General features: G+C 47.7%; 1 protein-coding gene across 3 annotated transcripts in view; it reads right to left on the reverse strand.

Moving 5' to 3' along the window:
• Positions 1-6,029: 6,029 nt before the first annotated feature.
• E2f2 (E2F transcription factor 2) overlaps positions 6,030-25,001 on the reverse strand; it is a 30,409-nt gene continuing 11,437 nt past the window's right edge. Inside the window, exons 1-7 of one of the 3 annotated variants that reach the window (XM_042688483.1) lie at positions 24,826-24,976; positions 24,623-24,728; positions 18,874-19,093; positions 18,075-18,224; positions 16,862-16,976; positions 15,090-15,282; positions 6,030-6,616 (exon numbers count right to left, since the gene is read on the reverse strand). In XM_042688483.1, coding sequence (XP_042544417.1) covers positions 6,348-6,616; positions 15,090-15,282; positions 16,862-16,976; positions 18,075-18,224; positions 18,874-19,093; positions 24,623-24,728; positions 24,826-24,870 — 1,098 coding nt within the window. In that variant the 5' untranslated portion in view covers positions 24,871-24,976 and the 3' untranslated portion in view covers positions 6,030-6,347. Of the gene's footprint in view, positions 6,617-15,089; positions 15,283-16,861; positions 16,977-18,074; positions 18,225-18,873; positions 19,094-24,622; positions 24,759-24,825; positions 24,977-25,001 lie in introns of those variants that run through there. The other 2 variants (XM_042688484.1, XM_042688482.1) reach the window with 2 other exon arrangements.

Genomic DNA, 25,001 nt, shown 5'->3' on the forward strand with positions numbered 1-25,001 from the left:
ACAACCAAAAACAAACACACACACAAAAAAACAAAAAGATAGGGCCAATTAAGCAGTAAGTACAAAAAAAAGCCAAAAACACTTGGTAAAGTTTCCCTGGAAATTAAAATGATGGCTCTAGCTTGCCAAAGAAATGAACAAATGGATCAATACCTACCATGACCCACTGCTGTAAGCACCTCCAGAGCAAGGATTATTTTCCTTCTGAATTCCACTGTGATGCCTGAATCTCAGCAGTGATGTGTTGTCTGCAACACTGGCTCACCAAGTAAGAGTTCTCACCATTACCTTAGGGGTCCTTGCAAATGCATTTGCAGGTGCATGCCTGGACCCACAGAATCAGCTCAAGAGGTGGGGCCGATGGTGTAGCTCACTGGTAGCACACCTGTCAAATGTCTAGAAGCCCTCACTTCCATCCCTAGCACTGCAATCATCATCATCATCATCATCACCATCATCTTCCTAGTCATTTGGCAATGGAGCCCAGGGATCTGTCTCACCAAGCCTTCTAGGTGCTTCTAATGAATGCTGAAATTAGAGCCTAGCACAGAGGCTCAACAAACAGGCAAGTCTGTAAACTGTTTTGAATTACAATTTGCTATAAGGTCCTTTGGAGTTCTTTCCCTTAACCCTTCCCCCTTCACAGGGACAGGCAGATAGAGGTACTAAAAAAATGTTTGTGGAAGCTGGGCACCAGTGGCTCACGCCTGTAATCCTAGCTACTCAGGAGGCTGAAATCTGAGGATCACAGTTTACAGCCAGCCTGGGCAGGAAAGTCCGTGAGACTCTTATCTCCAATAAATCAACAGAAAACCAGAAGTAGCACTGTGGCTCAAGTGGTAGAGCACTAGTCTTGAGCTGAAGAGCTCAGGGACAGTGCCCAGGCCCAGAGTTCAAGCCCCACGATGACAATGGGTCTGCTGCAGACATATACCTGTCAACTCTTGGCCAACCCCAGGAGGAAGAAAACTTGAAACAGGTTCATACTTCTATCAAGGAAGGAGTGGTACTTATGACCCCCATATTGGTACAAGACTCAATAAACGTCTGATAAATGACTGACCTTTGTTCAAGGAAGCAACGTCGTTGATTTTATGAGCTTTGAGCAGATGTTGGCTTCCTTCTTTCATTTTAGTGCCAGTACTGAGTCTTGAACTCAGGGCTGAGGCACTGTCCCTTAGCTTTTTTTTCCCCTCAAGATGGCAGCAGTCTACCGCTTGAGCCATACCTTCACTTCCAGCTTTTTGGTGGCTAATTGGAGATAAGGGCCTCATAGCTTTCCTGCCTGGGCAGGCTTTGACCTGAAATCTCCAGATCTCAGCCTCCTGAGTAGTTAGGATTACCAGTGCTTGTCCTTTTTAAAGGGGGTGGGGGAGGGAGGAAATTGTTTTTACTTTTTTGGGGACCCGTCATGGGGTCTGAACTCTGGGCCTGGGTGCTGTCCCTCAGCTCTTCAGCTCAAGGCTAGCACTCTACCACTTGAGCCACAGCGCCACTTCCGGCTTTTTTTTTCTTTTTGCTTATGTGGTGCTGAGGAATCGAACCCAGGGACTCAGGCATGCAAGGCAAGCACTCTACCATGGAGCTACCTTCCCAGCCCCTGTTTTTACTTTTGTTAAAGTTAATCCTAAGAATTCTTAAGATTTTTGGTGCATTATAAATGGCTTTTTTTCTTTTTGCTGGGCACCAGTGGCAACCTTTTGTAATCCTAGCTACTCAGGAGGCTGCGATCTGAGAATCATTGTTCAAAGCCAGTCTGGGCAGGAAAGTCCAAGACTCATCTCCAATAAACTACCAGAAAACCAGAAGTGGAGGTGTAGCTTAAGTGGGAGAGCACTTGCCTTAAGTTGAAGAGCTGAGGGACAGCACCCAGTCCTAGAGTTCAAGCCCCACAACTGACAAAAAAAAAAAAATTATTATTTTATTTTTAGGTTAGTCATTGCCAATATATAGAAACACAACTGTTTGCTGTATATTTATCTTGTATCTTATACCCTTACTCATTCATTAGTTTTGTTTTTATTAATTTCTTAAGACTGTTCTACATACAAAATTGTGTTACCTGAACATAGTTTTGATTTTTTCCTGTCAATCTGGATCTCTTCCACCCCCATTTGCATAGCTTAATCATCTTGGCTAGAACTTGGGGTACAGTGCTGAATGGGAATGCAGTGGCCTGCCTTGTCATGCTTCTGATCCTATGGGAGGAACATTGTGACACTATGAGTTTCTTATTTATGTTCTTTATTAGGATTGAAAAGTTGCTTTCTATTCCTATTTTGTTAAGGTTTTCTAACATCATGAGGAAACTGGCTTTGGTGGTATGTACCCATGATCCCTGAAAGATGAAGCAGAACTGCTTTTGCCCGGCAATTTGAGGGCAACCTGGAAAACTGTAAGAACTGGTCTCTTAACAGTCATGAAGAGTGTTGAGCTTTATCTTTTGTAGGACATCAACTGTGATGTGACTTTTGTCTCATTCTGATATGGTATATTACATCAGGTGATATTGGGACATTAAACCAACCTTGCATTCCTGGTATAAATTCCCTATCTATTCCCTATTCTATTTATATGCTCCTGGATTTGACCTTCTAGCATTTTTGTTGAGGATTTTTGCATTTTTTTTTATTTTTGCATTTCTGTCCATAAAAATCACTCATCCCAGTCAGGTGCCAGTGCTCCTGCTTGTAATCTAGCTACTCAGGAGGCTGAGATCTGAGGATCATAGTTCACAGCCAGCTAGGGCAGGAAAGTTTAGGAGACTTTTTTTTTGCTAGTCCTAAGGCTTGAACTCAGGGTCTAGGCACTGTCCCTGAGCTGCTTTTGCTCAAGGCTAGCACTCTACCACTTGAGCCACAGCACCACTTCGAGCTTTTTCTGTTGATGTGGTACTGAGGAATGGAACCCAGGGCTTCATGCTGCTAGGCAAGCACTCTACCACCAAGCCACATTCCCAGGCTGTGAGATTCTTATCTCCAACAAAGTATTTTTTTAAAAAGTTGGATGTAGAGCTGTGGCTCAAATGGTTGAATACTAGCCTTGAGCAAAAGAAGCTCAGTGACAGCACCCAGACCCTGAATTCAAGTCCTACAACTGGCAAAAAAAACAAAAACTTACACTATTCTGGACATTTCATATCAATGGAATCATACAATGTGATCTTTTGTGACCGGTTCTTTTTACTTCATGATGCTCAAAATACTTTATTCCTTAAGGCTGAGTAGTACTTCCATTGTTAGACCTAATCATTTTTCTGTTCCTAAGTGATGCTGATATTGCTGATCTTAGGAGTTCACTTTGTGAATGAGATGGAAGCCTCGTAGAGAACAACTGCCGTGGTCCTGTGAGAGGTGGTAGAGGCAGGCAAGCACCACTCTGGGTGCTGCTAACTTCCAAGCATGGCAATAAGCCAAAACAGGGAAAGGAGGTGGCTTCTCAGGGGGAAATCAGATCCACAGTTAATGATGAATGAGAGAGAGAGAGAAACAAGCATAAGGTCTTCAGTTCCATCCCTACCACAGTGGTATGTGCATGGGGAGGATGACAAATAAATACAAAGACAAGAAAACAGGAGCTACCATGGTTTTAATGCCCAAGTATCACAACACAAGGAGGAGGCCCAGCTGGTGCTTACCAAGGCAGGACTTAAAAGTGAAACCAGGCTATGGGTGTGTGGCCAACATGGGGTCCCTATACAGAGACCAGGTTCCCCTGGAGCCACCTCACCCTCGAGACCAATGACTCATGCCAGGCTTCTTCATCTCACCCATTCAGGAGCCAGCTGGCTGTCTGAGCTACTGGACACCATGGTTACTGAGGGGGCCTTGTAGAAGAACAGGTTCTCACAATACAGTGGGACCTTTGGATACAACAGAATCACAAAGCTGTTTCCAACCAATCCCAAAGGTTTTCACTTCAAATGCGTTAAGCCACATACACCTCAATGCTGGCACACCCAAACTCATTACAACACTGAACACTGTGTGGAAGGAAAGGGAGGTGGAGACTACATGGGAAGGGGAAACAAACTCGAACCAGTTTGCAAGCTTCCCCATCTCCCTCTTGCCTATAGCCACACTAGCTGATGGCAACACTGGGGAGGAAGAGAAGGAGCCACCAAGGAGAAGGCATGTTCTGGCATCTTCAGTGATGTTAAGAAATTTTGAACTCTGCTAACAACTTCATGCTACTACTTGGTGTCCCTGGGGACAAGTGACTTGGGGGCTGCTAATGGGGCTGTGAAATTGCCCTGTAGAAATCATTTCTCTTAGAAAGAAGAAACCATCTCTCTACTACACTGAAGTTCACATGACCCCTAAAGGAAACACCATTCACAATGGTATATTTATAGCAGTCTATGAACCTGGGAGGTCTTGTATCACTGTCAAGAAAGAGACCTGAGGCAAAGGCTGAATCTAGGGGATCTGGCCCCGTGGCCAGGGAGGGTTTGGAGGAGACAGCTGTTCATGAAGGCCCTGTCCAGCCCTATGGTTGCGTCTTTGGGGAAAGAGCTTGAAATTTAGCCAGACTTAGCATTAAAACTCATTCCAGATGGGTTCTGCAGGCCTCTTCTCCCTTTCTTCCAATGAAGTTCAAAGACATCTCTAGACAGAGTCCAAGGTATAAAAGCCAAGCATCTCTGCTTTGCGTTGGTTCAAAGTGAAATAGAAACCCCAGAGCAGTAACACCCCACTTGCTCCAGACCAGATCCCTTGCAACAGCCCCATCCTCACCCAAAAGCCAACAGCATTCTGGGTTTCAAAGTAGACTTCTAATGAGACCCCCAAGTGTGTGTGAAGAGACTACAAAGTCATTTCTATGAAGCATATGAAATTAAGTGGGAGCATCTTCGAGCTGCTGGCTATTCCTAGGAGGGGGCTACATGACCCTTCTCAGTTGGACATCAGCTCCCAAATGGCCACACCTCCAACAAAAGCCCACATTCCAAACTTCAAAATGTCAGCCAGTCAGCCTAGGATCAACCCAACCAGACAACTTCATATTTTAAATCAACTTAATGCTATAAACAAACAAAAGAAAGTGCTGCCCAACGGAGCCTCTGAGGAACCCAGCTCCCTGAGGGTAGGTGAGAGGCCACTTAGACCCTCACCCCTGGGTGCCTCTCTAGAAGGTGAGCAGAGCTGAATCCCTGCCCCAGCTGGGCTAAGGGTACTGAATACTATGGGTGGTCATTCCCTGTGGAAAAGGGGTGACACTAAAGAATCTTCCCATACCCCCAAAGCTAAAGAAGTTAACACCAGTCCATAATTAACTGTCAAGGCCTGGTTTGCAGTGAAGACTTTCTGTTAACGCTCTCCACACTCCAAAGCCCTGTCACCTCTGTCCTCAGAGGTCTGTGTGAGAGCTTGGAGGTAGACTGGGAATCCTTAAAGAATCAACCGTGGCCAAAGAAGAAAGGAAAAAAAAAGTCCTCCCAAGAAAGCAGGAGCAGCTCCTGGAAGCACTTCCTGTTCTTACCTCAACCTTGTAATAAGGGATAAGGGCAAGGTGCCCTCTGCAGCCAAGATGGCTGCCCTTGAACATCTGGTTTTGTCAACAGCTCTCTCTGCAAGTCCCCAGAGGGCTCTTACATTCTAAGGCAAGGGAGAGGTAAGGAATTCCATCAGACAGGAGTCACCTGAACTACATGCTCCCATTTCCACAGGAACCTACATGATGCCTTCCCCAAGGTAACTACTAGAACCTCTGGGATGGAGACCAGGGATCCCAGGCTGACACTTAGCTGGAGATGCCAGACAGAGCTCTGGAAAGGAAAAAGGGCCTGGCACATACTAGAATTATAAGACCTAAGTGCAATTAACATTCTAGCAAACTGGGCGGGCCCCCTCACAGACCCTGCTGTCACTGCTGTGGAGAGCTGCGCTTCTGGAAGCCCAGCTCTACCCTTGGACAGTTGGGCAGGGATGAGTGTGTCTGAGGAGAAGGCTTGCTAGAAACTAGAACAATCTCCCTGCTAAAATTCAGGGAGAACATAAAAAAATTCAACCTGAAATAAATACAAAGGTATTAAGTGCTTCTTGGAAAATCAAGGGCCCTACTGGCCTCTCAAAAGGAGGGGCAGGGCCTTTCCCTGAACATGGTCACCTGTACCTGTGGTCCTTCATGTGAAAGGTCAGAGGTCAGAAGAGGAAGAACAAGACCCCAACCCCTGACATGCTCCTCACCCATCTCCACATGGCCCAGCTGGCTTCTGCCAGGGAAGTTGGAAAGGAGAGGAGACCTCATACCCTGAGGGCAGTACCTTGTGTCCAAGGTCCCTTGTCAGTCAGTCTGTGAGGAGGTAGAGGTGGGGGGGAGGGTCTGCTGGGGACAGACAGGGTCACTCAGTTGATCAACAGGTCCCCAAGGTCATAGGAGTCGAAGAGGTCACTGATGCCTTCGCCCCCATCCAGGCCCCAGAGGTAGTCCTCCTGGTCCAAAGGCGGGGAGAAGCTAATCAAAGGGGAGCTGCAGGCCAGGGTTGGGGACAGCAACTGGTCCTCGGTCTGCTGCAGAAGTGGCTGTGGCAGCTCCAGCATGCTGTCGGTGGCCTCCAAGGGGACAAGGGATGGCGCTGGAGGTGGCAGGGATTGCTGAGGAGTCAATGCTAGAGCTGCAGAAAAACAGACAGGGGCCACACCCCATTCTCAGTTCTCCGGATGACTGTACACTGCCCTCTCCCACCTGCTCAATACAGAATGGCCTGGGGACAGTCTCCCCTTCCCTGCACAAGTCCCAGCAGTCTCTTTCTCCTGCTCTCTCCTGTGCCCTAAAGTGGCTACAATGCCCTCCTCTCAAAATCCACGCCAGTTTCTAGACCATGCCCACCCCTTTCACATTCAAGGTGAAAGGCATGCCCTCACTGCCTGCACCACTTGCTTGCCTTCCTTCACTGGAAAGGTCACTTGCACAGCACACACCTGGTCACTTCACTTTTCAAAAGCAACCTCCCCTAAGGGACAAGCCTTCTACAAATGGTTCCAGGAAACTGGGAACCCCATCCAGTTAGACCTTCATCTAACACCATACACAAAGTTAAATTCAGGGGCTGGGAAGGTGGCTTAGTGGTAGAGCGCTTGCCTTGCATGCATGAGGCCCTGGGTTGGATTCCTCAGCACCACATAAGCAAAAAGAAAAAAGCCGGAAGTGGGGCTGTGGCTCAAGTGGTAGAGCGCTAGCCTTGAGCTGAAGAGCTGAGGGACAGCGCCCAGGCCCAGAGTTCAGGCCCCACGACCGGACCCAAAAAAAAAAAAAGTTAAATTCAAAGTGGATCAAAGACGTAAAACTATTTAAAAGAATACTCCTACAGGAAGGAGCTGAGTATCAGTAGCTCACACAGCTGTAATCCTAGTACTTGGGAAACAGAGAAGGGGAGGATTGTGGTTCAAGGATATCCCAAGGACGGGCTGGGAAGGTGGCTCAGTGATAGAGCATTTGCCTTGCATGCTCGAGGCCCTGAGTTCGATTCCTCAGCACCACATAGGAAAAAAGCCAGAAGTGGCGCTGTGGCTCAAGTGGTAGAGCGCTAGCCTTGAGCTGAAGAGCTGAGGGACAGCGTCCAGGCCCACAGTTCAGGCCCCACGACCAGACCCCCCCCCCCCAAAAAAAAAAGGATATCCCAAGGAAAACAGTTTATGAGACACACCCCCTCACTGCCAACACATCTCAACCAATAGCCAGATGTGATCTCACACACACACACACATACACACACACCAGCTATTGAAGGAAGTGGCAGCCCAAAATCTAGGATGTCTTAGATAAAAAGCAAAAATAACTAGGGAAAAGGGCTGGAGGTATAGCTCAAGTGGCAGGGTGGCCTCCAAGCAAGCATAAAGGCCTGAGTTCAAACTCAAGAACCAAACTATAGCAATAACCCAATAACAACTCAGTCACTTGGGAGGCTGAGATGAGGAGGATAAGATTCAAGTCCAGACTGCGAAGAAATTCCACAAGATTATTTTCTCAACCGATTGGTGGGTTTGGCAGCACCTGTCTCCTAGTTACAACTGAAAACGAAGTGGATTACAATTCAGGTGTGCACTTGGGCAGAAAAAGAGACCCTATCAAGAGACACTGAGGCTAGATGGGTCGGGTGGCTCATATCTATAATCCCATTACTTGGGCGGTTGAAGTAGGATCTGAGTTTGAGGCCACCCTGATTACACAGTAAGACTGTCTTAATAACATCTGATCTGGCCATGATTTTTTGGATAGAACATTAGAGGCACAAGGAAAACCAGACAAATTAAGCTTCATAAAAAATGTTAAATTGGGGCTGGGAAGGTGGCTCAGTGGTAGAGCGCTTGCCTTGCATGCATGAGGCCCTGGGTTCGATTCCTCAGCACCACATAAGCAAAAAGAAAAAAGCCAGAAGTGGCGCTGTGGCTCAAGTGGTAGAGTGCTAGCCTTGAGCTGAAGAGCTGAGGGACAGCACCTAGGCCCAGAGTTCAGGCCCATGACCGGTCCCAAAAAAAAAAAAAAAGTTAAATTGTGCACCAAAAAGACAAAATGAAGAGAGTGAGGGAAGGGAGGACACTGTACAAAAAGGAAATGTACTCATTACTGACTTACGTATCTGTAATCCCTCTGTACATCACCTTCATAATAACAATAAAGTAATTTTTTTAAAAAGGCAAAAAGAGCCAGGAGCTGGGTGCCAGTGGCTCACACCTGTAATCCTAGCTACTCAGGAGGCTGAGATCTGAAGAACACAGTTCAAAGCCAGCCCAGGCAGGAAAAGTCCATGAGAATCTTACCTCCAATTAACCACTCAGAAAACCGGAAGTGGCACTGTGGCTCAAGTGGCAGAGCACTAGACTTGAGCTGAAGAGCTGAGGGACAGTGCCCAGGCCCAGAGTTCAAGCCCCATGACCGGAAAAAAAAAAAAAAAAAGACAAAAAGCTGCTGGGGGCCGGTGGCTCATACCTTAATCCTAGTTACTAAGGAGGCTGAGATTTGAGGATCGCAGTTCAAAGCCAACCCAACAGGAAAGTCAGTGGGACTCTTATCTCCAATTAACTACCAGAAAAAGCCAGAAGTGGCACTGTGGCTCAAGAGGTAGAGTGCTTGCCTTGAGCTGAAGAGCTCAGGGACAGCGCCCAGGCCCAGAGTTTAAGCCCTACAACTGACAGAAAGCTCAAAGACAGTGCCTAAAAGCCCCAGGAGACAGATAGATAGACAGACAGACAGACAGACATATACACACACACACACACACACACACAGCAGAAATAAATGCAGAATTAGGTACAGAGCCTTGCTAAACACATAAAAAGATGGTCAATAACACTTATAGGGAAATACAAATCAAAATTATGATATCTCATTCACAGTGCAATGCTACTATTAAAAAAAAGTTTAAGATGGTATTTTTTGTGTGTTTTATCACATATAAGTGCATAAAATATACCTGACCTCTGACCCTGTCCAATTACTGGCCCATTTTTTCTGCTTGGGAAAGCCCATATGTGTTCTCTCTCTCTTTTTTTTTTTTATTTTTGGTCAGTCATGGGGCCTGAACTCTGGGCCTGGGTGCTGTCCTTCAGCTCTTGAGCTCAAGGCTAGTGCTCTACCACTTGAGCCACAGCACCACTTCCAGCTTTTTCTGCTTATGTGGTGCTGAGGAACTGAACCCACCAGGGCCTCATGCATGTGAGGCAAGCACTCTACCACTGAGCCACCTTCCTAGGTCCTTCCTTATATTTTTTTTTTATTTTTTATTTTTGGGTCTGGTCGTGGGGCCTGAACTCTGGGCCTGGGCGCTGTCCCTCAGCTCTTCAGCTCAAGGCTAGCACTCTACTACTTGAGCCACAGCGCCACTTCTGGATTTTTTTTTCTGCTTATGTGGTGTTGAGGAATCGAACCCAGGGCCTCAAGCATGCAAGGCAAGCGCTCTACCACTGAGCCACCTTCCCAGCTCCCTCTTTTTTCTGTATATATATTTTTATTGTAAAGATACTGTACAGAGGGGTTACAGGTACATGAGTAAGGTAATGAGTACTTTTTCTGTGGAGTATTGTTACCTCCTCCTTTGTTTTTCCCCTACCATCCCTTTCCTCCCCACCTCCCTGTGTGTTCTCTTTACTCTTCAGTCTAATCTAGGTTCTGTCCCCAGCAAGTCTCTGAGTCAGCACATGCTGCTGCAGCTCAGTTCCCTGGCCTCATCCCCCACCCTCACCCCCACCCCCAGTTCTAGTTCTGGACCCCCAAGTCAGATAAGCAGCACCTGATGATGCTGTGTATGCTTTTCTTGCTGAAATACCTTGCTCCATTTGGGTTTCCATAAGCCTGCTTTCCTCTTACCTCTGTGGCCATTTCCCCTTGGTCTCCAGAGCTGGATCCTCCACCTCCCTCTTCCCCTTTAACTTTCAAAGCCCCAGGTTCCATCTTCTTCTCCCCTCAGCTTGCCCTGTGCCTTAAACCCTCCCCTAAACCTGCTGGCCTTCTTACACAGCTGAGGCCAGGCCTTTGCCCTCTGCCCTGGGCTCTAACACAACTCTTCCCCAAACTTTCTATCCAGATACCCAGACTGAGATCTGAGGATCACGGCTTGAAGTCATGGGCAGGGAAGTCCCAGAGACTCTACTCCAATTAACCACAAAAAGTCAGAAGTGGAGCTATGGTTCAAATAGTAGAGCACTAGCTTGAGCAAAAGAGCTCAGAAATAGCACCCAGGCTCTGAGTTCAAGTCCCAATATTAGCAAATTTATATATATACATATATATACATATATATACATATATATGTATATATAAAATCAGATAGCTAAGATGAAATCTCCCCTAAACCTGTTTCTCCCTAGTCTTCCCCATCAGTGACTAAGCCACGCCCTTCTCCAGCCCAAATCACCCAGAATTCTGCATCTGACCCTGCATCCCCTATAGGATCAAAACTGGTCATCTCCATAACCAATGCTCTCTCTCCCTCCAAGCTGCCCATTCTCTTCCTGCTACTGTGCCATCGAGGTCCTAGCCTGTCTCTTCACCTGGGTGGCTGCAGAAGTCTCCTCCCTAACCTTAATAACTTCCCCCTAGCTTAGAATAAAACCAAGTTCCAACCAGGGGTGCAATGAACCTTTCTGCTCCCTCCCGCCTGCCCCCACCACTCAAGTTCCTTGTTCCCACCCAGTCCCAGACACACTGGGCACATCCACTCATAGGGAGGAAAGTAATTTCTTACACGGGCATGGGAACAAGACACCGGTCTATTGGTTACTTCTGAAAGATCAGAATCCCACCAGTTGTCTTTTTTTTAAAAAACCACAACCAAGTCCTGCTTTGAAAATACAGCACCAGTGGGCAGGCTGCCTGACCGCCTCTGCCTGCGTGCCTGGGTAAGTAACCACTGGCAAGTGACTGCATGTTTCTTACCCCTGAAGGGGACGATAATGACTGTCTACCTCAAAGGACTGTGGAGGCGGAAATGATCCTGCACGTAAACAAGTGTCTACAGAAACCCCACTGGGGTCTGCTGCTGCCCTTCTCACAGAGGCTGGGCTCTGCTCTTGAGATGGGCCACGTTTTCTCTCTGATACTCAAACAGCCCTAAGGGATGCAATGCTGTCACTGTAGTTACACAGATGAGGAAACTGAAGCCCAAAATTAGAAGTTAAGTCTAAATTTTTAAAAATCAAAAGCAAGGTGCTGCTAGTGGCTCACACCTGTAATCCTAACTACTCAGGAGGCTGAGATCTGAGGATCTCAGTTCAAAGCCAGCTTGGGCAGGAAAGTCCATGAGACTCTTATCTCCAACCAACCACCAGAAAACCGGAAGTAATACTGTGGGTCAAAGTGGTAGAGTGCTAGTCTTGAGCAAAAGAGCTCAGGGACAGCGCCCAGGTCCAGAGTTCAAGCCCCATGATGAACCAAGGGGAAAAAAAAAACATAACTCTTAACACCTAGCATGGTACTAAACATCTGTAATTCAACACACTAGGGAGGCCGAATTGTTGGAAGCAGAATTGTCCTTTGCTTGCCTGCCTTCCTTCCCTCTCTTCTTTCTCGGTACTAAGGCTCATACCCAGGGCCTCATACTTGGTAGGTAGGTGCTTTCATATTGAGCCACATCCCAGGCTGCTCTGTTTCTGTCACCCACACCACACAAAGCTCTGCAGACCAGTGCTCAGTTCACACACTCACTGTATCCTCTCCTGTGACCCATTCAATATTCATGAGGAAGGATTTATTCTCAGTCAGTTCTCAATGTAATTGCCCAGGCTGGCTCTGAACTTCTGGGCTCCAGCAATCCTGCCTCCTGATTAGCTGGGCGTTAAGGTATGTGTCACCATGTCCAGCATGAGGGAACCTTAAATGTCTCCATTTTAGAGATGTGGAAACTGAGGCTCAGAGTAATTAAAGCAATTCACATTTCAGTCACCAAGTCTAAAAGACATCAGGCCCAGGCCTGGAGGAGAGTTAGAAGTGACTTTTCTTTTTGGCGGTACAGGGATTTGAACTTAGGGTCTTGCATTTGGTAGGCTAATAGTCTACTACTTGAGCAACCCCTTGTTTTTTGGGTTTTGGTGTGTGTGTGTGTGTGTGTGTGTGTGTACACTCTGAGCTGTCCCTCAGCTCTTCACCTCAAGACTAGCACTCTACCACTTGAGCCACAGCGCCACTTCCGGCTTTTTTTTTTTTTTTTTTTTTTGCTTATGTGGTGCTGAAGAATCAAACCCAGGACCTCATGAATGCAAGGCAAGCACTCTACCACTGAGCCACCTTCCCAGCCCATCCTTGAGATTTTTTTTTGCTCAAAGTTAGCACTTTACCACTTGAGCCACAGCTCTACTTCTGGCTTTTGGTGGTTAACTGAAGATAAAGAGCCTCATGGGCTTTCCTGTTGGGTTGGCTTCGAACTGCAATCCTCAGATCTCAGCCTTCTGAGCAGCTAGGATAACAGGAATGAGTTACTGGAACCCAGTTTGGTTGGGTTTTTGGTTTTAATTTTATTTTAGTTTTTGTAGTGCTGGGGATGGAACCCAGGGCCTAGCACATGCAGGCAGGTTCTTCACTACTGGCAGTGCCCCCCACCCTTGCATGTCACACCGAGGTAAAACTGCTACTTTATTCATATCACACTTCCACGCAAGGTCCTCTGAGATGATGCTGGCTGTAACTTTGAAGAGCTATGTACAAGTTGACAAGTGAGAGAGAGAACAGCAGCAGCAGCAGCAGGGATCACAGGGTGGGCACAGGTCTGGGGAAAGAGATAAGCACTGGAGAGGTGCCCAAAGGACAGATGGCTGGCACACAGAGGAGCCCTGGTTTCTTGAGCAAGACAACAAACACACAGGGGAGCTCTAGAAAGAGGCTAAGCTCTGCTATATCAACTTGCCCTCTCTGAGCCATTCTTTATTTGTGTGTACAATGAAGACTGAATGAGATCAAGATCAGCAAACTTGTATAAGTGTTGGACAGAAGTTAGGATTTTATGGGACCTTCGTGATCTCTGTAACACAGTCTCCCTCTAACTCCTTTTAAAAAAAAAATGTGAAAACTGCCAGGTATCAGTGGCTTACACCTGTAATCCCAGTTCCTCAGGAGGCTAAGATCTGAGGATTACGGTTTAAAACCTTGGCAGGAAAGCCCCTGAGACTCTTACTTCCAATTAACCACCAAAAAAACCCTGGCAAATACGGGCTAAGAAAGTGGCTCAATGGTAGAGTGCTTGCCTCGCATGCATGAGGCCCTGGGTTTGATTCCTCAGCACCACATAAGCAGAAAAAAAGCCGGAAGTAGCGCTGTGGCTCAAGCAGTAGAATGCTAGCCTTGAGCTAAAGAGCTGACGACAGACAGCGCCCAGGCCCAGAGGTCAGGCCCCAGGACCAACAAAAGAAAACAAAAACACAAACGGGCCAGGCACCAGTGGCTTACACCTATAATCCTAGTTACTCAGGAGGCTGAGATCTGAGGATCTTGATTCAAAGCCAGCCCAGGCAGAAAAGTCTATGAGACCCTTATCTCCAATAAACCACTAGAAAACCGGAAGTGGCACTGTGGCTCAAGCAGTAGCACGCTCAGCTTGAGCTGAAGAGTGTAGGGACAGCGCGCAAGCCCACAACCGACCAAAACAAAACAAACAAACAAACAAAAAAAAAATGGCAAGCAGAGCTGTGGCTCAAGTGTTACAGCTCTAGCCTTAAACAAAAAAGCTCAGGGACAGCACACAGGCCGAGTTCAAGGCCCTAAATTGGCGCATGCGCGCATGCACGTACACGTACACACACACACACACACACACACACACACGCACACACACACGCGCGCGCGCGCGCGCGCACACACACACACACACGTGACAACCAAACCAGGCACTCATGGCTCATACCCGTAATACTAACTACTCAGGAGGTTGGGATCTGAGGATCATAGTTTAAAGCCAGGCTGGCCAAGAAAGTTCATGAGACTTTTTTTTTTTGTCGGTCGTGGGGCTTGAACTCTGGGCCTGGGCGCTGTCCCTCAGCTCTTCAGCTCAAGGCGAACGCTCTACCACTTGAGCTATAGTGCCACTTCCGGTTTTCTGGTGGTTTATTGGAGATAGGAGTCTCACAGTCTCTCCTGCCCGGGCTGGCTTTGAACCGCGATCCTCAGATCTCAGCCTCCTGAGTAGCTAGGATTACAGGCGTGAGCCACCAGCGCCCCGGCTTCATGAGACTCTTATCTCTAATTAACCACTAAAATAAACAAATTTTAAAAAGCTAGAAATGGGAGCTGTGTTTCAAGAGGTAGAGCATCAACTTGGAGTGAAAAAAGTCAAGTGTGAACCTAAGGCCCTGAGTTCAAGCCTGACGGCCTGGGCTCCTCTTGGAGACCCTTCACCATCCATGAAGATGGCTCTCCTTTCACTTAAAATAAGCTTACAAAGAAAGAAAAGGAAGAAAGGAAGGAAGGAAGGAAGGAAGGAAGGAAGGAAGGAAGGAAGGAAGGAAGGAAGGAAGGAAGGAAGGAAGGAAGGAAGGAAGGAAAGAAGGAAAGAAAACCTGAGTACTGACACAAACCAACAAGCAAACAAAATATTGATGTTTTAGAGGGACCTAAGGCCAGCTGCTCTCCCCTTCTCCCATCCCTCTGGACAGAGAGCCTACCTGAGGACACTGCTGGCTCCGAGATCCCAGGGTTGGTACTGCTACTGGGCTGGGCACAGTCAGAGCTGGGGCTGAGGGTAGAGGTGGAGGGGAGGGGCTCCTTGGCAGGACTGTCAGGCTCCTGTACCTCCTCTGGACACAGGTAGACTTCTATGGGCCCTTGGGTGCTCTTCAGATATATCTGCAGGCTCTCCTAGAGTGGGTAGGGAAGAGAAGTCAGCTCAAAGCCCAGTGCTGGACCCACACGGCTACCCACCATCCACATGAGCAAGCTCAGTCCTGGAACTGGACACCTTCCTCAAGCGGGTGGGTCTTGGTGCCCAGCTCCAGGACTGAACTTGCTCATGTGGACGGTGGGTAGCCGCCAGGTGAGCAGGCTTCAGTGCCCAGCTGCCTAGTCCCCTTCTTTCAGGGAGACACGTTGATTATCTTCAGGAATCTCACTCCACATTCCTGGGTCGTACATATACACGTGGTGCACACCTGTAATTGCAGCAGCTAGGAAAGTCTGTGATAAGACTGGATCAGGGAGGCGCATGCCCAGGTCAATCCAGACAACACCGGGCCCAGAACTCTGTCCAGACCAATAGGAAACAGAAGCTTTTTTCCCACTAAAGTGGTTGAGCTGGTGTCACACAAGCCATTGCCCTAGAGGGAAGCCTGTGTGGGGACAGCCAGCACAGAAGCAGGGGAGGCCGAGTGCAAGAGAATGAAGACAGGCTGATGTAGCAACACAAAGACTGATGGCAGTGGCATGGGAGAAAAGGTAGGTATGGGCAATTGGGATCAAGGGATCAAAAGCTTCATAGAGAATGTTAAGAATTTGGGTCTTGCCAGACACTGGTGGCTCATACCTATAATCCTAGCTCCTTAGGAGGCTGAGAATTCCAGTTCAAAGCCAGCCTAGACAGACATATCAGGCACTCTTATCTCCAATTGACTAGAAAAATGCTTGAAGCAGAAGGGGGTGGCTTAAGTAGTGAAGTGTCAGTCTTGAGCAGAAAAAGCTAAGCAAGAAGAGCAGGAAGGGCAGAGTTCAAGCCCTACTAATAGTACAAAATTTAAATTAAAAAATGTTGGTCTTGTGTTCAACATGGTAGAGCAAACTATAATCCCAGTACTTGAGAATCAGAGGTAGGAAGACAGAGTTCAAGACTAGCCTAGGTTACATAGTGAGACCCTGTCTCAAAAACAAACACAGGCCAGGCATCAGTGACTCATGCCTGTAATCCTATATACTCAGAATCCTGAGATCTGAGGATTGTGGTTCGAAGCCAGCCAGGCAAGAAAGTCCATCAGACTCTGATCTCCAATTAACCACCAGAAAACTAGAAGTGGTGCTGTGGCTCAAAGTGGTAAGAGTACTTGCCTTGAGCAAAAGAGCTCAGGGACAGTGCCCAGACCCTGAGTTCAATCCCCATGAATGGTTAAAAAAATAATTAATTAATTAAAAATTAAGAACAATTTTTTTGAAGCTAGGAGAGCAAGGTCAGTGGCAAAGGATTTGTGAGCATACGCAAGTATGTGTACAGGAAGCTGCAGCTGGCTGCATAACAAACAGAACGTCTATGCAGGAAAAGATTTCCTTAGCCAGTACTCAGTTGCCACCTTTCTAGCTTCTGCCATTTGTGCCCGGGCTTGGAGACTACCAATCTCACCATGGGTCCCAGAACACACCAGGGGAGCTCAGAGTGGGCCGTGGTGAGGGATAAAGTCAGCAGAGCTCCCAGGACCTCCTTACCCTGGTCTCCATCAGATGCCTCCCCTCTCACCTCAGCCCTGTCGGGTACTTCCAGCCTGGTCTGTGGAGGGGCCTTGACAGCAATCACCGTCTGCTCCTTAAAGGTGCCCACAGCACGAATGTCCTGGTAAGTCACATAGGCCAGTGTGCGGACTAGAAAGTTAAGAAAAGCATCTGCCTAGTCAAAATGCCAGTCTCCAGCCTGCCAGGCTAAGCCTCCACTGTCTCTCATAAGTTTCTGAAAAACTCCCTCTTGTTCCTCATATATGGCTCAGAACCTGCTCTCTGAACACCACAAGCTATCTTAGATTCCCTTAAAGAGCAAAGAGGAAGACAGAAGTAGTGGCATATATCTATAATCCTGCACTGGGGAAACAAAGGCAGCAGAACTGAGTCCAAGCAAGGACAGCCTGGGCTGCACAGCAAGACCCTATCCCCCAACACAAAACCAAACCAAAAAGAAAGAGTAGGCTGCCAGGCACTGGTGGCTCACACCTATAATCCTAGCTACTCAGGAGAGTAAAATCTGAAGATCGTGGTTCAAAGCCAGCCTGGTCAGGACTGTCCATGAGATTCTTAACTCCAGTTAACACCAGAAAATTGGGAAGTGGCACTGTAGCTCAAAGTGGTAGAGCACTAGCCTTAAGCTGAAGAGCTCAGGGACAGCTCCCAGGCCCAGAGTTCAAGACCCACAATGGACAAAAAATAAAGTACTAGAATGGGCATGGTAGTACATAGGGAGAGAGAGAGAGAAGGCAAAAGAAATGTGCTTATTTTAATAATGAAAAAGTAGGCCAGGTGTCATTGCTCGTACTTGGGAATCCTCTCTTTCAAGAGAGGATCAAAGTTTAAGGCCAGCTCAGGTAAAAAGTTCCAGAGACTCTCCATCTCAACAAATAAACCATGTGTGTGGTACACACCTTTAACCTCAGCTACTTGGTAAGCATAGGAAGGAAGATTAAAGTCTGAGGCTGGCCTGGGCAGCCTATCCAAAATAATAACTTAAAAGTGAAAAGGTATGGCTCAAGTGGTAGAGAATTTTTCTAGCAAAAGTGAAGCCTTGAGTTCAAATCCCAGTCCTGTCCCTGCCTCTACCAAGAAAAGTAACTTTAATAGGCGTAAGAAGAAATGCCACCCAAGGAAGTAAGAGAGGGTATACCTAACCACAAAGGGCAGACTCAGGACAAACATAAACATTCCAGGTCCTTGTATCCCCGGCCCCTTTCTTCCCCCATTGAGGATATCTCTTGTTGGCATTATCCTCAGTCAGGTGCTTGAAGTTCAGAGAACAGCTCTGGATAAGCTGATCCAAGGCCTGCTCCGTGCTCATCAGCTCCTTCAGCTCCTGCCCCAGCTTCGCAGGCCGGGTGGGGTCTTCCAATATTCCCCTGCCTCTGGGAACAGAGCAGCCCTCAATGTCAGTGTCAGTCCATATGCAGGGAGCAACATCCCCTTTTCCCCCCTCTCCCACCGCAGCTGCTGGGCAGAGGGTCCTCAATGGAGCAGGGGGAAACTCCAAAACAAGGCTTAATCAGGTGATCTACAAATCAAGGGTGGTGTCTTAGCTTCCACAGAGCTGCAGAGATTGGACCCAGCCTCTTACATAAAGCAGGATAGCGGGGTAACCTCAGTCCTAGCTTCCCTGCCTGAGTTTTCTTAGGGGTCAATGCCAAGGACTGTTTTTAAAGACTTTCCAGCAATGGAGAGAGCAATCTAGCTTACACCTACTCAGCTCCCAGGGAACTTTCCTAAGCCAAGAGAGACGATCTTTGGATCTGTGACACCATAGGAAGAATCCAGGGTTCTCAGGCCTTTACAACTCCATCTCCACTCAACCCCTTCCCTTTATACTCATGATTCCAGCACATACACCTGCTCAGCCATCAACTCAAACTCAGTCTCTGCCCCAGCCTGTGGATGCTCTTGGTCCAATGCAGCGCCTATGCTCATTGGCTGTTATTCTCAGCCCACCCCTAACATTCACACCCATTGGCTATTGGCTCTGGCTCCAACCTCAGCATGTGCACTCTCCCCAGAACTCACACCCACTGTATGTTGTTCTTGGCCTTCTTGCGGATAAGCTGGATGCCCTCCAGCACATTGGTGATGTCATAGATGCGCCGCTTCTGCACATCCAGCACCTCCGCAGCCCAGTTCAGGTCCAGGACCCCATCCTGTGACTCGCTCAGGAGGTAAATGAACTTCTTGGTGAGCAGTCCCAGTGAAGTGTCATACCGAGTCTTCTCCCCAGGGGACTTGGGAGCTGAGGAAGAAAGAGAAACAATGACAGCTAGGAGAGGGGTAGCCTTGGGACTCCACGAACCTGTGGGCCCATTAAGTATCACCTTTTTGCACCCAGCACCTCCCACTTTCACCACCATCCTCCAGTCAGGGAATCTGATAACCTAAGGGAAAGTGGTCAGGGTAAGCCAGGTCCAGAAGAAAAGCCAAGAGCCCTAATTCCCTACAAGCGATTTAAAATTCCGACCATCTGCCCTCGACCCCCCCACTTCCTTCTTAACCATTACCCTGGGCTATCAGTTATACCAGGAATCTAAAACTACCACAGGGTGAACCCAACAAACCTGGATGCGGTCCCTGAGCCTCTCTGTGCTCAAGGCTAGCACTCAACCACTGGAGCCACTTCTGTTTTTTTTTGGAGTGGTTAATTGGAGATAAGTCTCATGGGGGCCAGGTGCCGGTGGCTGAGGCCTGTAATCCTAGCTACTCAGGAGACTGAGATCTGAGGATTACGGTTCAAAGCCAGCCGGGGCAGGGAAGTCCATGAGACTCATCTCCAATAAAGCACTAGAAAACTAGAAGTGGCACTGTTGCTGAAGTGGTAGAGTGCTCACCTTGAGCTGAAGAGCGCAGGGACAGCACCTAAGCCCAGAGTTCAAGCCCCAGAACAAAAAAAAAAAAAAGCTGGGCACCGGTGGCTCACGCCTGTAATCCTAGCTACACAGGAGGCTGAGATCCTCAGATCTCAGTTCAAAGCCAGCCTGGGCAGGAAAGCCCGTGAAACTCTTATCTCCAATAAACCACCAGAAAACTGGAAGTGGCGCTGTAGCTCAAGTGATAGAGCACTCGCCTTGAGCTGAACAGCTGAGAGACAGTGCTCAGGCCCAGAGTTCAAGCCCCACGACTGACCAAAAAAAAAAGGCTCACAGGGACATTCCTGCTGGGGCTGGCTTCAAACCACAATCCTCAGATCTCGGCCTCCTGAGTAGCTAGGATTTCAGACGAGGCCACCAGCACTTGGCTGAGAATGAGAATGTTTTTTATGGATGTACACTTGCCTTTTCCTTTCCCTGTGGAGTCCAATAACTACACTGAGAGAAATCAATCATATAACAAATGGGAAATTCAAGAAAAAGATTACTTTCTCAAGGTAACTGATGTCTCAACACCACATCTCTGCTGCAACAAGACCAAGGGGGTCTTTTGCAACCAAGTGACTTGTAAGTCACATAGTGAGTTAGTGGCCCAACTAGTTCTGGAACTAAGACTCTTCAGGAAGAGGACATCAGAATCCTTTAACACATTACATGACAAGGGTTTGGCACACAGGCTTCTCTGCCGGGTTTGTGTTCATGAGACATTACTAATGGATCAACACATTTACTGATCCTACCTAGCTTTAGAACCCTTCAATGCAGTATTGGAGCAGCCTCTATCAATTGTTTTTTGTTTTGTTTTTTGGTTGGTCGTGGGGCTTGAACTCTGGGCTTGGGTACTGGCTTTGCAGGGCTGGCTTTGAACCATGATCCTCAGATCTCAGCTTCCTGAGTAGCTAGGATTACAGGCGTGAGCTACCAGCGCCCGGTTTCAATTGTAAAGGAAACTTAACCATTCCTGATCTAGCTGTGCCTTGTCATAAAGATAGGGCAAGGATTCACAGAAGAGGAGGGACAGTCAAGTCACATCAAAGTCCTACCTAGATCCCCAAATTCCTGACTGGTGAATATCACTCAGTCACATATTTTCTTTGCTGGATATCAGGAAAAACTAGCATTTCTCCCTATACTTGCTTAAACTTCGACTTTAGCCAGAATATACAGTGAAGTATTCATCCACAAATTTTTTTTTTGGGTACAGTAGTGGGGCTTGTACTCTGGGCCTGGGCACTGTCCCTCAGCTCTTCAGCTCAAGGCTAGTGCTCTACCACTTGAGCCACAGCACCACTTCTGGCTTTTTTCTTTTTGCTTATGTGGTGCTGAGGAATCGAACCCAGGGCATCAGGCATGCAAGGCAAGCGCTCTACCACTGAGCCACCTTCCCAGCCTCACAGTGAAGTATTCAAAGAAATCCTTTCAGGTTAGCTTTAGGAAAAGGCTCTAGATGAGCAGTCTCTGGATCCTAAACCCTCAGCGGGTAGTAAAGGCTGATTAAAGTAATGCAGATATCTCTTTGAATCATTCAGCTCTCTTTTCACATGGGAATCACTCTGTTAAGCCCTACTCCTGAGTGCAATTCTCTTTTTAAAAAAGGTCACATTAAGCCGGGCTCCAGTGGCTCAAGCCTGTAATCCCAGCTACTTAGGAGGCTAAGATCTGAGGATCATGGTTCAAAGCTAGCCGGGGCAGGAAAGACCGTGAGACTCCTATCTCCAATAAACCACCAGAAAACAGGAAGTGGCGCTGTAGCTCAAGTGGTAGAGTGCTAGCCTTGAGTTGAAGAGCTGAGGGACAGCGCCCAGGTCCAGCGTTCAAGCCCCATAACCGACAAAAAAAAAAAAAAAAAGGTCACACTGAGCCAAGCACCGATAGCTCACTCCTATAATCCTAGTTACTGAGATTTGAGGATCATGGTTCATGAGACTCTAGTCTCAAATAAACTACTCCAAAAAAGCCAGAAGGGACACTGTGGCTCAAGTGGTAGAGCACTAGCCTTAAGCACAGAGAGGCTCAGGGACAGAGCCCAGGTTCAAGCCCCAGTATCGTTACCTAGGCTTTTGCCCTGACTCCACTACTAGCTGTGTAGCCCTAGATAAAACAGGCTCTGAGCCTCAAGTTTTCTGCCAATAAAAGGGACATGACCAATCTACAGGGGATTAAGGCAGGAATACACAGGAAACCTTGACAAACCAGAAACTATGATACTTTAAGCCTGCCTGACTCATAGGTATATCATACTGGCCAAATGTGGTCACAAATAATTTTTATTTTTATTTCTTTTGTCGGTCGTGGGGCCTGAACTCTGGGCCAGGGCGCTGTCCCCTCAGCTCTGCAGCTCAAGGCACTGTACCACTTTCGGCTTTTTCTGCTTATGTGGTGCTGAGGAATAGAACCCAAGTCCTCATGCATGCAAGGCAAGCACTCTGCCACTGAGCAATCTTCTCGGCCCAATAAAAATAATTTTTTTTATGCCAGTATTGTGGCTTGAACTCAGGACCTGAGTTCATTTTCACTGAAGGCTGGTGTTCTACCACTTGAGCTACAACTCTACTTCAAGCTTTTTTTTTGTCGGTCCAGGGGCTTGAACTCAGGGCCTGTGTCCTGTTCCTCAGCTTTTCAGCTTAAGGTGAGTGCTCTACCACTTGAGCCACAAGCGCCACTTCCGGTTTTCTAGTGGTTAATTGGAGATAAGAGTCTCATGGACTTTTCTGCTCTGGCTGGCTTTGAACTGTGATCCTCAGATCTCAGCTTCCTCAGTAGCTAGGAATACAGGCATGAGTCACCGGCGCCCAGCTTACTTCCAGCTTTTTAATTGAGGATAAAGAGTCTTCTGAAGTTTCCTACCCTGACTGGCTTTGAACTGTGACCCTCAGATCTCAGGATTCCAGAGTAGCTAAGATTAGAGGCATGAGACATGGGCATCCAACTTACAATAATTTTTAAAATGTAATTTTATGATTATTACTAAGGTGTTGTACAGAGGGGTTGTCATTTCACAATTCAAGTAATGCATCCATTTCTCTTTGGGACCGTATCACCCTTTCCTTTGCTTTCCTCCAGTTTGCCCCTCCCCTCCCTGCCTGCAAGTTGCATACCTCATTTTCCACATAGGGTATATGGAATACCACAATAGCATTTGTTCACCCTTCTTCCCTGACTTTCTGTGCCCTGCTCCTTAGAAGCAGGAGAAAAAAAAAGATAAAGAAACACACACATGGGACTGGAAAGGGGGCTCAGTGGTAGAGTCCTTGCCTTGCATGCATGAAGTCATGGGTTTGATTCCTCAGCATCATATAAGCAAAAAAAGCCGAAGTGGTGCTGTGGCTGGAGTGGTAGAACACTAGCCTTGAGCTGAAAAGCTGAGGGACAGTGCCCAGGCCCAGAATTCAGGCCCCACACCGACACACACACACCACCACCACCAACAACAACAACAACAGCAACAACAACAACACAAAAGAATTTATTTTTAAGAAATCAAAAGCTGGAGGAGCTGGGAGGTGGCTCAGTGGTAGAGTGCTTGCCTTGCATGCATGAGGCCGTGGGTTGGATTCCTCAGCACCACATAAGCAGAAAAAGCAGGAAGTGGCACTGTGGCTCAAGTGGTAGAGCGCTAGACTTGAGCTGAAGAGTTGAGGGACAGCGCCCTGCCCCAGAGTTCAAGCCCCATAACCGCCAAAAATAAATAAATAAAGCTGTAGCTGAGTGCCAGTGGCTCATTGCCTGTAATCCTAGATACTCAGGAGGCTGAGATCTAAGGATGGCAGTTTAAAGCCAGTCTGGGCAGGAAAGTCCCTAAGACTTCTATCTCCAACTAACTACCACAAAACCAAAAATGGTGCTGTGGCTCAAGTGGTAGAATGCTAGTTTTGAGCTGAAGAACTGAGGGAAAGCACCCAGTTGGTAGCTCACACTGTGGCTCAAATATTAAGAGTACAAAATGTCCCTTGAACAAAATAAAGCTCAAGAACAGTGCCTAGGCCCTGAGTTCAAGCCCCACTACTCAAAAACCAGGCACTGATGGGTGCAGGTAGCTCATGCCCATAATCCTAGCTACTCAAGAAGCTGAGATATCTGAAGATCTCAGTTCAAAGCCAGCCTAGGTAGGAAAGTTCATGAGATTCTGATCACCAATTAATCACAGAAAAAGCCAGAAATGGCTCTGTGGCTCAAATGGTAGAGTGTTAGCTAGCCTTGAGCAAAAAGAGCTAAGTGACAGTGCCAAGGCCCAGAGTTCAAGCCCCAGGTTGGGCAAAAAATTAAAATTAAAAAAAATAAATTACAAGCCAGGAGTCAGTGGCTCACGTCTATAATCCTAGCTACTAAGGAGGCTGAGATCTGAGGATCCCAGTTCAAAACCAGCCCCAGCAGATAAGAGTCTGTGAGACTCTTATCTCCAGTAAACTACCAGAAGACTAGAAGTGGCACTGTGGCTCAAGCAGTAGAGCGCTCGCCTTGAGCTGAAGATCTGAGGGGTAGTGCCCAGGCCCAGAGTTCAAGCCCCACAATCAACAACAACAACAACAAAAAGCATTTGTAGTTTGCTGAATGTTTGGTTCCCTGCCCTTAATTTTGTGAAACGCCGCCTCCCCCAAAAGTAAATGCTCATGCAGCACCAGCAGCAGAGGGTGGGATGGGAGGGTGAATATGCATAATTGAAATGATAAAGTGAAAATTTAGTATTTGCTGAAAGGCAGCAGAAGTTGGATAGTGATGCAGAAAGATGGATCTGCATTCTCAGTACACTTAGCGTTACACATCCCAAGCCTGCGCAGTTTTTCCTTGGTCCCTGAGGATACCAAGGACCTACAGTACAAGTATCAGTCGTGGTGACTTGGGCTGCTGCCCTCTACCTCTGCCTACCCCACCCCAGATGTCCCGTGGCAAGCTCTTACTTTTGGGACTGGGCAGGCCATCCACTGGGATGCACTTCCCCAGGGGAGTCCGGAATTCAGTGACTGCAGGCCTCTCGATGCCCTCCAGGTCCAGCTTCCTTTTGGCCTTGGGGAAAGGAGGGAGGAGAGGCAGAGTCTTTATCAGTCCTTCATTAGCCTTTTCCTGGCCTGAAGCAAAGGCACAGAGGGTCACCTGCAGTCACCTCCAGTGCCTGTTTGTCACCAGTGCAGGTGAAACACGACAGCATTTGGTAAGGAAATATCAGTGACCAGAGGCTGGGGAGTAGGAAGTAAAAGTCCCATCGCTGAGGCCCAAGCCAAGAAGCCCTATAAATACAGATGGCCACTGAGGGTTCTTCAAGCACTGCACAGCCACAGA

Source organism: Dipodomys spectabilis, unplaced genomic scaffold, assembly GCF_019054845.1.
Source record: "Dipodomys spectabilis isolate Male_0828 unplaced genomic scaffold, ASM1905484v1 ptg000118l, whole genome shotgun sequence".
In the NCBI taxonomy this organism is placed as follows: Eukaryota; Metazoa; Chordata; class Mammalia; order Rodentia; family Heteromyidae; genus Dipodomys; species Dipodomys spectabilis.